This window comes from Argopecten irradians, chromosome 16, assembly GCF_041381155.1.
Source record: "Argopecten irradians isolate NY chromosome 16, Ai_NY, whole genome shotgun sequence".
NCBI classification, from domain to species: Eukaryota; Metazoa; Mollusca; class Bivalvia; order Pectinida; family Pectinidae; genus Argopecten; species Argopecten irradians.
The window spans coordinates 27,113,959-27,127,548 of NC_091149.1; the positions used below are offsets into that span (position 1 = coordinate 27,113,959).

Genomic DNA, 13,590 nt, shown 5'->3' on the forward strand with positions numbered 1-13,590 from the left:
TTTTCGGCCGAAGGGCTACGCTGCCCCGGACCCGCCATGGGCCTGCTGCCCCCTGGTACCCAGGCTATTTCATCCTGGTCACAAAAAAGGGAACTTTCCCCTTAAATCTTGCTCCCTGAACGATATCCCGTTGTCACAGCAGAGGCCTGCAAACTAAAGTCTTTATAATGACAGTGGTGAACGGATAATTCAACGTGAAATGCAATAGGATATCATTGATCAGGAAAAGAAAATACAATTTAGGAATTAAAAAAAAACTATATCTGAAATTCTTTCGACCTTTAGCATGGTTGAAAAGGTAAACATGGGTAAACTTTTAAGTGGTGTCTGCTAGTTCAATGCCTTATAAGAGTTCAAGGTAATTTATAATTTAATGTCCTCAAACCCTGTTTACAATGCATCCTGTGTGATATTACACATGTTTACATCCTGTGTGATATTACACATGTTTACATTCCGTGTGATATTACACATGTTTACATTCCGTGTGATATTACACATGTTTACATCCTGTGTGGTATTACACATGTTTACATTCCGTGTGATATTACACATGTTTACATTCCGTGTGATATTACACATGTTTACATTCCGTGTGATATTACACATGTTTACATTCCGTGTGATATTACACATGTTTACATTCCGTGTGATATTACACATGTTTACATTCCGTGTGATATTACACATGTTTACAATCCGTGTGATATTACACATGTTTACATTCCGTGTGATATTACACATGATTACATTCCGTGTGATATTACACATGTTTACATTCCGTGTGATATTACACATGTTTACATTCCGTGTGATATTACACATGTTTACATTCCGTGTGATATTACACATGTTTACATTTCGTGTGATATTAAACATGTTTACATTCCGTGTGATATTACACATGTTTACATTCCGTGTGATATTACACATGTTTACATTCCGTGTGATATTACACATGTTTACATTCCGTGTGATATTACACATGTTTACATTCCGTGTGATATTACACATGTTTACATTCCGTGTGATATTACACATGTTTACATTCCGTGTGATATTACACATGTTTACATTCCGTGTGATATTACACATGTTTACATTCTGTGTGATATTACACATGTTTACATTCTGTGAGATATTACACATGTTTACATTCCGTGTGATATTACACATGTTTACATTCCGTGTGATATTACACGTGTATGTTCTAGGTGGCTGCGGCATTTTCGTAGTGTGTCCTTATAATACGGGGACAATTGTCCTTTTTAAAGTGATTAGTCGGGCGAAGAAAACCAGTCTAAATGCGTTCATTGGCCTTCCAAAAGTTCTCACATATTAATACGACGGTCAAGTTCTGCTTAGTTTCCCAGTTCTGACCATTAAAGTAAAGAAAAGTTGAAAGCATTGAAAGCGAGGCTGCGTGGAAATGTAACCACGGACATAGTGAGCCGGGAGGACGTTTTAGAATTTCCATACTTTAAATCAATTTCTTCGTACGCAGACAGATTTTGACGAGAGATTTTATTTTTCCATTTCATAAGAAATTATACTGGATACATTCACACCATTTTTACCGACTTTAGCTATCCTTGCCCGACTGTTCACTTTAAAGTACTCTATCATTTAGTCTGTATGACATATTCCTTGTACCCCTCCATACACCAGTGGTTACTATCACTGACGTTATATCTACCCCTGGACTATCTTATAGTAAAACTGTAACCAACAGCAGACCGATTTTTATCATTTTATGTACTTCGAAGAAATTGTATAACGGTACCCTGTGGTTGAATGTGTTGCTTTGATGTTGGGCGTCGCTCTCTTTGTAATCTTCAAAGGAAGCCTCTGCGGGCCTGTGATTGGTCAGTTTTTCCCCCTGATCTACTCAAGTTTTACTATGAGGTAGTCCTGGGGTGGATATACTGTCAGTAATTATAACCCATGGAATGTCAAGGATGTGTTCATGCTGGCTTTGTCGAGTTGAAAATCAACTTATCAATTGGATGCGTTTTAAACTAATATTTCAACACAAGATATTGATTAGCAACGCAATACCTTGATTAGGAACACAAGATATTGATTAGCAACACAATACATTGATTAGCAACACAATATATTGATTACCAACACAAGATCTTGATTAGCAACACAATATATTGATTAGCAACACAATATATTGATTAGCAACACGATATCTTGATTACCAACACAAAATCTTGATTACAAACACAAGATCTTGATTACCAACACAAGATCTTGATTACCAACACAATATATTGATTAGCAACACAATATATTGATTAGCAACACGATATCTTGATTAGCAACACAAGATCTTGATTACCAACACAATATCTTGATTACCAACACAAGATCTTGATTACCAACACAAGATCTTGATTACCAACACAATACCTTGTTTAGCAACACAAGATCTTGATTACCAACACAATATCTTGATTACCAACACAAGATCTTGATTACCAACACAAGATCTTGATTACCAACACAATATCTTGATTACCAACACAATACCTTGTTTAGCAGCACAAGATCTTGATTACCAACACAAGATCTTGATTACCAACACAATACCTTGTTTAGCAGCACAAAATCTTGATTGCCAACACAATATCTTGATTACCAACACAATACCTTGTTTAGCAGCACAAGATCTTGATTACCAACACAAGATCTTGATTACCAACACAATACCTTGTTTAGCAGCACAAGATCTTGATTACCAACACAATATCTTGATTACCAACACAATACCTTGTTTAGCAGCACAAGATCTTGATTACCAACACAAGATCTTGATTACCAACACAATATCTTGATTACCAACACAAGATCTTGATTACCAACACAATATCTTGATTACCAACACAATACCTTGTTTAGCAGCACAAGATCTTGATTACCAACACAAGATCTTGATTACCAACACAATATCTTGATTACCAACACAATATATTGATTACCAACACAAGATATTGATTACCAACACAAGATCTTGGTTACCAACACAATATATTGATTACCAACACAAGATCTTGATTACCAACACAATATCTTGATTACCAACACAATATCTTGATTACCAACACAAGATCTTGATTACCAACACAAGATCTTGTTTACATTACCAACACAATACCTTGTTTAGCAACACAAGATCTTGTTTACATGTAGCAACATAATATCGTGATTAGCAACGCTAATCATAACAATGATAATCCTTCATAAACATACATAGATAGGTATACTCACAAATGTGTCATATTGTATATATTTATTTATAAATTTATATCAAATGGAATTATAAAATAAATGTTACCCTATTAGCTTTCAAATATTGAAAACACTATTAATTTCATGTAAATATATCTGTAACTGATAATTTAATGAAGGCAAAATTCATCCATTCTGTCCACCAGTTGGCCCGCGGTAAATTACATTAACGATTTGAAAGTTTGCATTCATCATTGTATCTTTACATCTCCTCCATTCAGATTTTGTCGTCAAGCAATCCCGCGGTAAATGATACTCTGGCGACATCAATGTTTACAATCATCATTGTATCTTTACATCCCCTTTGTGCAGATCTTGTCGCCTAGTGGTCCCGCGGTAATCAACATTCTGGCGACATCCAAGTTTGTGTTCATCATTGTATCTTTTTCATCCATTCCGTCCAGATTTTGTTGGCTAGTTGTGTGGCGGTAAATGGCATCCTAAAGACGTGGAAGTCCGCGTAGAGCACGGTGGGCTGGCCTTGGACGTGAACTGTGAACTTTGAGTTGGGGAAGGAGATATCCGGAACGTTGGTTCTTGTATTATATAACGCCTGTAAATAAGATGTTAAACATTTTAAGAGACATTATTTAAGTAGCTATATTAAATCAGGTCGAGTTGTAAGTTTTGTATGAATATAAAGCGTATTTTTGTCAATTTATAGATAAGGTTAGTCACTTATCTTTCTCGAGATGTTAATCATCCCGTAACTCCCGAGAGAGAAATTGAATTCAAATGTTTCCCGAATAAATATATGAATTATATGTATAAATACACAATTATAAGTAAGAGGCTGTGATTCCGACTCTATGTATATTTCAACATATTTAAAATATCGAAAACGCGGAATAATATATATATATATATATATATATATATATATATACAGGAATATAAACCAATTTACAGCAATAAAGTTTAACTTAAACCAAATCAATTATAATGTCATTATAGTCATTAATCTACTTCATATGGAATGGATTAATTAAATGTTGCATATTGTTGGTTCTAATATATTTAAGGGATGTATGGTTTCATGATTTTTAGATCCTGTAAAGATAATTAGATGGAAAGTTACGATGGCCGACAAAGGCTTGGCAAAAAGCTATGAAAAAACTGTAAAGCTTTTTATCATTGTATAGCAAGTATCTAGTATATTTTTGTACCATGATATGGTAGGATGAGCTCTATTGTTAGAGTTACTTCCCTTCGCACAGTATCCCGTATCGTAACGAAGAGAACCTCAACAACTTGGTTTTAGTGAGAAGTGATATTTATATTAATGGTTCAAGGGAAACCACCACTGCTCCTTGGAATAAATAGTAAATGTTATTCAATCTCTGTTTTAAATGATAACATTCTCGGCAATGATTTTTGTCTTAAGAATGAAATTCCATTACTCTGTTATTGATATGTTGATTAAGACGAAATGTTTTACAGAAATGATTGTTTTCGTGCCTATGTGCCCCAGTGTTACTCTTATGAAAAACCATACTTTCCTTCAAAAAATAAACTAAAATTCTCCTCGAGTTACGTGACGTAACATGTTTTTTATCTAAAAAAATATCGTCAACCAAAATAATTTTATTTTGGTGTAAATTTATATATTCACTGATTTTTCACTATTTTCATTGGCTAGTAGCTATAGACAAAGTCCTAGCTCATGCAACTAAAATATCCAAATGTTAATACCTGAAGATTGGCAGATCACATGTAAAACATATTTATACAATTAAACACGATGGCATCGAAATTCCAGAACCAAAAAAAAGGAGAATTGACGAAAACCTGCAATTTTCAATTCAAGCCTCAAGCTCAAAGGTCAACTAAATCATCGGATTAATGTTTAGGTCTATCTCAAAAAGCTCATAAATGTTCCTGGGACTTATCAAAGCTCTTAGTCGTTCAATCGTCGAATACGCAACACCCTCACCACACCTAGTTAAGGCCATGATCATCATTGGAATTGTACAAAGACGAGCAACAAAAAGGTTACCGTGTTTAAAACAATCTACCCAACCAAAATCGCTTAAAGAGTGTGAGTCTACTTACACTTTGTACAACATATCGTAGAGAACGGGCAGATATCATCCATATATATAAGATTCTAAATAATTTGAACATTTTAAATGACGACTCACTATTTGAAGATATTGGACAAACTTCAACTAGGAGGCACTCCAGAAAACTGTACAAGAGGCAATTCAGATGGAGTAAAACAGGTTATTCTTCAGCAACAGTTATAAACATCTGAAATTCTCTACCCGAGGAGCAGTGTTCTCTATCTCTAAACACTTTCAAGTCCAGGGTCACGAAAACACGGGGAAAATCAGCAAGCAAAATTCCAGCCATCATTCTAACATAAACTGGTACAGATCCGAGATATTGGTACACAAAGGAATGGACAGTAACATCACAATTCTGGGAGTACACAGGCAACATGTCTTGAATGAACGTGAATTTCATGTGATTTTTTTTCACATGAAATTCACGGTAAATTAATATGAAAAAAAAATCACGTAAATATTTTCGCATAAAAATCACGTGAAAATATTTGAATTAAATTCACGTGAAATTTACTTTTTTACCCCGGTTCACCTGAAATTCACGCGAAATTATCGTGAAGTTCATGTGAAGAAGTATTGCCTGTGCATTTTTTCTGCCAGGACGGTATAATAGCATATGAACCAAATCAAAGGTCCTTTTTCTTTATTAGATACGGTGTTTCATTGACAATTTTCAAAAAGACTCTCTGGTGTGAATGTCACATTATATACGTAATTAAAAATGAAATATTTACTCGATGTTTCTAAAACAATTGAAATTCTGAGGCGATATGGTACAGTGTATATACCGAACCCCACAACCATTTTTTATTTTGATTTTGTTATGAGTTTTTTTTAATGTGTGTGTGCGTTTGAACTACGGGAAAGTTTTGGTGATGTTCAGATTTTGATAAATTGTACTGACTGTCAGCTTGATATTAACATAGCGATCATATTTGAAATGTCTTTTTTACAACAGAAAAAAAGTGACACAATAACGACTTACAGGATAGCTTAAAAAACTCTGAAGTGTTCCCTGCGGATTTCCATTCGAAATTAGAAAAAAAAGTTAATTATGAGTTCATGGATAATTTTGGCATGACAAGGTTCAACCATCTTACCGACTCAATAAATCCAACTCGGGAGAGGACGTCTTCAAAGATCTGTGTGGTCCTCGTCAGGGAGTCAATAAGAAGCTTCGCATTACTTACATAAGTTGTACCACAAGCTGAAAGGGATTGGTATGACAATATGTGATTTACAAAGATTATCCGACTGATATCCAATGGCTCGGCCGACGTAATGCATTTATTTACATTAGTATGTCAAAAGTGTCATAAGGCAGCGTAAAGTGATCCACTGCCTGGCGTTGTGAAATAAGGCAACATTTGTCAGAGTTTTTACTGCATATTTTTAATGATGTGATTTAAACATATTTTATTTGCACGTTATATACAAATGGGATTAGACACAAGTTGTAAACTTATAAGTCGTCTCCTCACGTAATAATAATGATGCTATATACCTATTACCGCAAATATTGGTTGAAAATGATGATTGAATAAAGTGTGAAAACTATCTATAAGATAAAATTTACAATGTAGTTCAAGTATGATGAAATTACTCTGTACCCGCATGTCTATATAAGATTTAATTACTGTAAAATACAGAATCAATTTGTAAATAGTCCATCATTAAGTGAATGAAATGTCAAAATTAAAAAAAAAAATGTTGTTGTTACGAAATAAAGAATATATAACATCTTAGTCTTTATTCCATAAGAAACTGTTTAACAAGAAACGCGAAAAATATCGTAAAATATATCAAAGACTGACCTGCAGTAATAGGGTTAGTGGTCGGAGAGGAAGCACATCTCGGACATTGGTCAAGGAACGACAAACATGTTGCAGCTCCTGTTGCCAGATCCGTACATGAAACGGCTGCTCTTTTCTTTCGCCCAACATGGAAATGAACACCTAAATAAATGGGGAAAAGTCCACACTATGTTTTTTTTATTAATGTATTGTTTAAGACACAAGACAATATCATGTTCAAACACCCCAACTGCGTAAATATGGTGCAAGCAACTGAATTTTAACATACATAAACGTTTCTATAGGCAATTCGCTATCAAGCAGATACCGTAAAACAACTAAAATAATGTTTTTCGATTACATATTTTATTACAGGAGTACATCATTTGTCGCATTGGTATTGCTTTAAAATATACGTGCTCTGTACTAATTTAAGTGGTAATATGCTTTTAGCACCTTTCGCGTTCATCTCACTGCTCTTATTCAAACACATAGACCAGTCAAACTAGGTTTCAACATCAAACTAATTGCAACAGAATTTATTTTTGTTGGAATGTTTTTAGATTTCGACTATAAGTAACTGGTAAAAATTCCCAAAAAATCCCATAAGGGGAAAGTGGTTAATTTTACCTATTTATAAAGTCATCTACACCGCCGGTAAATGTGTCCCATATGGGCCGCCGTAGATCGGAAGAGTTCCACAAAGGAGGCGGAAATGAGCTACAATGTTGGCATGAGTGGACACACGAATACAATTTACATAAACAAAAGCGTTGATTATTGACAATCGTGCATCATTGGCAGGTTTTATGATAGTATGAGCTAAGTTCATGATTATTTTAAGTTATATTATACATAATACCATGTGCTTCACATATGTCTTTAAGTGTTGAAATGGTTAGCGATCGGTGACGGTAACTCCTACCCGACGGAAGTACAAAGTGACGACAACATAACTGTATTTATGTTAAATAAAACATATCCGAATTTCGATATTTTGCCAGTGTAGTCTATGCTTTAGTTTATCTTTAATGAGTAATGGTTCTGTCAATACGATGTATTTAAGTTTTAAAAGTTTGCCAGTTTTAATAACCCTGTTTCATTGACGAAAAAAAAGTATGGAAGCCTGTTTGTACTAGCGCGATATTGATCAAAATTTCCATTTTACACATATTTCCGATAAAATTCAATATTTAATTCTTATTCCGAAGAGTGGTTTGGATGTTTGCAACCTCATTATTGTTTTGGTTTCTAACTGTGTATTTTATATGTACTATTTTCTTTTATTTCAGAAATTATTTTACTTTATTGCCACTTTATTACTGAATACGTGTCATAGCTCTACATATAACAGATACTAATGGTCAGTTAGTTCCATGTATATATTTATCTGGGGCCAGTTGTTCAAAGGTCTATTAAAAGTTAATCGAGGATTAAACCTTCATTAAACCGTCATTAACTTGATGACGTCATTTCCAGAAAATATGATGTTGCACAAACGTCCATTAAAGTTAACGGAGCATAAAGCTCTAATAAAGCTTGATTAAAATCTACGATATTTAATGGACCTATGGGGCTCCTTTAAACCACAATTAAATGCTAATTTGTGTGGTAAAACTTTTGTATAATCTCTTTCAGCAGAGTTCGGTTATCAAATTCACAAAGACGGTAAAACAATGTCCAATCAGAGCATTTATATGTTTGAGGAAATGTTAAGAAATGAAACTGGAAGAAGCCGAATTAAAAAGGGAACTTGCCGGGTTGGGGATGTACATGTATGTATGTTTCCAATTAATCTACATGTACATATATGATAATCAACTTCTACATGTTCTTTATGGATACATATTGAAAAATGACTTTACAGTGAAAACTAGTCATCATGTTAGAGACTCTTACACCTTCTTATTAATAACAGAAACAACAATATCAAGCAAATGAAATATATTTTAACAAACAAATGTCAAAGGGCATATAGATGTAGCTCTGAATAAGTAGTAAATACACACAGTTATGAATAAAAAAAAGGGGGAATTAATTAATAGAAAATCAAATACGATCAAACAAGTGTACAATTAATCATCGATAATGGAAAATCTGCCATAGAACACATTGCTGCTGACTTCGGAATTTGTGAGTTAGCTTGATAACTACGTTGATTCGGGGTGCAATCGGCCTATGACTTTAATGAACTTATAGTTTCAGAAACTCTATATCGAATTTCTGTTAGAACGAATTATTTCTCTGGTCCCAAGTCTGATTGTAATTAGATTTGAATAAAGTTTATTTTAAAGTATAGATGAAAATTGAACTTCGCTTTTCTACACATATGTACATATGGAAGTTAACGTATAATGTAACCAGTAGGTTTCCCCCAAAAATATAAACCGTTCTTACTTTTTAGAATATCACTTTATACAACGTCAACGTAATGTTGTAGACCACAACTAATCCCCATGACACAAACCATACTATACATGAAGCTGTATTATTTGTAGATAAGTTACTGGTACAAAGAAAATACTGTCACATCACTCCGCTGATTACATTTAAACAATTTGACGTCATATATTGGTTCCGCTTCTTATTCATTTTAGTTCTTTATATACATACTGTATTCGACGTAATTGGCGCCCCCCTCTCTTCTTCTGGAGGAATTGATTTGTTTGTCTGTTTGTTTGTTTTTGCTTGCTTGTTTGTTTGATTTTGGGAGACTGTGGTTTATTCGTGATGTATAGTGGAAGTCTTGGCCTTTTTATAGTATTATATCACTGAAGCATTCCGCCGAAGATATCATACTGACGGGTGAACCAGTCGTCCCCCTCCCTTAATGCTGAAGTTATATAAATGCCCCCGTCATCCCATAAATTTAACGATGTTTTACAACTGTGTGATGCTTACAGGCATCGTATTCCATATTACATGAACTTGTGAGTCTTCTACATGTGAATCATTACCTACTAATGCGTAATCAAAGGAAAGAAGGCATATGTATGTTTACTGTGACAGATTAATGTGCCATGAGTGTGGAAAGAGTAAAAGTATGTCTGACTTTTGTTAAAAGGTTTTTTGTCCACAACTTACAATTTCGTTACCTAAAAAGCGTCCCTTTAATCTTTGTTATAATTTACAAGTATGAAGAAGGATGGAGCATCAACACCAAAGATTCCATGAATTTGTGGGTATTTATTAGTTTACATGTTTCGGATGGCTAGGCCAATCGTCATCAGAACAAATTTACAACAGCATTTCCATTTGTTATAATTTGTAAGTGCACTGGGCGCTAATTACGGTGAATATGGTAATTAATAAATAGTTATTCTGTAGTTGATGTTCATTTTTATGTGATTTTAGTTATCACACCACTGAGGTCAATTATATAACCAATGACCAACACAAAGGGAAAGATACAACCTTAGTATTAGACTACCTTCATCAAAGAAATCCCTTTGGCCAAAGTATAAATTATAGCAATGTCATTATGTAATTTAACCTTTTGGTCCATTGATCCTTTTGGAATTTCAAAATCCAGCATTTCCCCCTTTAAGTCATTGTCCATATACCACAATTATAAACCAAAATTATTGCAGAAATAAATGTCAGTTGTGACAGATAACAGTATTTCAACACTTGCACAAAACCTTAACCTGCCTACTTCGGCCAATTGGGCCACTTGAAATTCTCCAAATCCAGCATTGCCCTTCTTTAAATGCTTGTCCATACTTATCACAACAATTTTAATCCAAGAATATTGTAGAATTAAATGTCATTTGTTTAGAATAGCAGTATATATTACAACACACAACCAAAACCTTAAGATGGGATTCCCAATGCCGACACTGACACAAAAGCGATTCTGTAAGCTCCGAGAGGTGAGCTAACAATGTAATGGGACATTATATTGTTGCCAGGGTAATATTTTGTAGTTTGTATTAATTTATTTTAACTTTGTGCAAAGATGAAAATGTAAGTGATATAATGCTTTATAAACCTACAAGAGAGTACATCTGAAAACACTGCTGGTTTTTCATCATTTTTTTCACCAATTTGGCAGTTTTGACCTTTATTTGACCTTCATAATAAAATGATTTTTACTGAAAAAAAATATCATAACAAAGTTTAATCTATCTTTATAGTATTTTTGCAAGTATATAATGTATACATATAAATACTTTCCAAGAAAGAATAATTTTATTAACCTACCCCCTTAATCTACAGTGCTTATCTGTAAGGCTATATAGGTCTTAGAAAAGCTGATATTTTTCAATTTTCCCCTTTTGGGATTATTTGGGAATTTCTATATATCATTTACTACATATCAAGGAGTAAGAAAAATGCATAGTTGCTTCTGTTGCAATTAGTTTGAGGTTCAGCTATTTTCATGGCTAGATCTCACTGCTCTTATTCAAACACAGTGCAAATTATTGTCCGAACTTAACTTCACGTACGGTATATCTTTTCAAATAACCACATCAACTTACTCAATAAGTCAGCAAGAGTCCGTGAGAAGTCATACGAAAATGACCCAGTATTTGGTACTGTAGCACCCAGCTTATCCATGCCGATATTTATAGCTGAAGCCATATCCCTCAAAATCTGTTCCTCTGGAGAAAGGTAGTTGATGTCGGCTGACCAACGGTCGTTTTCTATTGTATAACGAGTCTGAATTTGTTTTATGGCGTTTTGAACTGAGAATGCAGCAGGTGACGACCAGGTATTTGCGTAGTTACCCAGCTGGACTAGAAACTGTTCTACCAATTGTCCCATGTCGTATATAGCATATCGTAGATTCGCAGCTAGCTTATTCTTCATGTTGGTAACAACGTTTAGCATGAATCTTTCTTTTTTATCCGTCATTTCACAAATCTGTCTCTGGTTAAATCCAACCACATCGCAGAGGCTTAGTCTTTTTTTCGATCTAATCTTGCATGTTTTGTATCTGAAAAAGACATGGAAGATTATGAACATAAATGTCATGTAAATATCTATCATGCGACCGCTATAACAACAAGTTATTCTGATTAATAGAAACAAATGATTTCCTTTGGAGTTGAATGAAGTATCAAAACAAACGCTCTCGCATCTTATCATATCTGCCCATGTAAGTAAAGTGTGATGTTTAGGTCATTTATTTATGAGACTCACGTTATATATTTATCTAACAACTTTTTTACACGAGCAGACAACTCCACAATACGCAAAGTCAGAAGTGACAATCAGACCTTATATCACGAATATACCAAACCTCAGACATTTCTTAACTTAGAATTGTTCATATTTTAAGGAAGATATTGACTTGAGCATTTACTTCTGTAACGCTTTCCAATGGAGAACGTTAAGTCAAGGGCATGCTGATTGGCATATGTATCATAGTCGCACTACCATGTGGTGTCATGTAATTTCTTTATATGGTGTTTTTCCAGTTCCCACTGGATTAGTATTTAATTGAGCGCCACTTACCTATCCGAACAAACGCTGTTTGTGCACTGTGCACACAATTTATATGACCGTGTTATCTGTTGCTGACAACTTGACGTCGCTGCCTGGTTTCTCTCGAGGCTGTCCAAAACAGTCCTTAATTCAGGCACCACTTTCATGAACAGTCGCTCCCGAATCAACCTGTTAAGTGCTAAATCATAAATATAACATATATTAACATTGCTAAATCATATATTGACATTTTGTTTGCTTTAGCACAATATCAAAAATGACAAATACGAGCGTCGAAAACACTAAATATGAACAACGAAAATTGAGAAAGAAAACATTTGACTATAGTGTTTATAACACAATGCTTGCGTCAAAAGAGAAATTACCAACGATATATAAATGATATTGTCATATAACAGTACAATTATGAGTTGAAGGGAAAGATAATGCGTGAAAATTTGTGCCATAAATTTAAGACCAATCATCACATTACCAAATTGCTGACCGTAAGTCCGTTTTTAAATTGATTATGTACTCGATATGATTTACAATGCTATGTAACTCTTAATACTTATAATTGATATATTTGGAATGTTTTAATTAGACATTTGTTTTGTATTTAATACTCATATATTCAGACTTACCCTCAATATTGGGCTTCGGTATCATGTTTGAAGAAGTAAACGAAACACACAAAATGGAAACTATCCAACAAACAGTTAAGATCAGCGTACATCGCGACATCTTGGAATCGTAGATTGCGAATGCTATACCGAGATTGTCTGGTAAGTTGTAGAACGTTATTGTATTACCACGTAAGCGTGACTAATGTATTTACGGTGTGCATACTAATTGTGTGATAAATCATAACAGCGCACCTGCTTGATTTACGTATAAATTACTTCTTTTTATCCAAGAATTATAATCAAGTTAGATTATAGCACTAGATTCTAACTCAGGTTCATAGCTAAATTAGTTCAGTTTACCTAGCTTCAATATGACGT

The 13,590-nt window shown here is 34.1% G+C and overlaps 1 protein-coding gene across 1 annotated transcript; it reads right to left on the reverse strand.

The window, feature by feature from the left end:
• Window positions 1–3,279: 3,279 nt before the first annotated feature.
• Window positions 3,280–13,358, reverse strand: LOC138310674 (uncharacterized). The gene is made up of 6 exons (XM_069252003.1): window positions 13,231–13,358; window positions 12,617–12,785; window positions 11,638–12,095; window positions 7,178–7,318; window positions 6,464–6,570; window positions 3,280–3,850 (listed from the first exon to the last, which is right to left on the reverse strand). The coding sequence occupies exons 1-6, from the start codon at window positions 13,328–13,330 to the stop codon at window positions 3,671–3,673; spliced, it is 1,155 nt and encodes a 384-aa protein (XP_069108104.1). The 5' UTR covers window positions 13,331–13,358; the 3' UTR covers window positions 3,280–3,670.
• Window positions 13,359–13,590: the final 232 nt, after the last annotated feature.

Bases quoted from the DNA above. Each gene is read 5' to 3' on its own strand.
- LOC138310674 (XM_069252003.1), bottom strand. From the start codon at position 13,330: ATGTCGCGATGTACGCTGATCTTAACTGTTTGTTGGATAGTTTCCATT. The intron at 12,096-12,616 runs GTAAGTGGCGCT...TGTCTTTTTCAG, and splicing joins AACAGCGTTTGTTCGGATAG to ATACAAAACATGCAAGATTA. The intron at 7,319-11,637 runs GTAAGTTGATGT...CCATTTATTTAG, and splicing joins GACTCTTGCTGACTTATTGA to GTGTTCATTTCCATGTTGGG.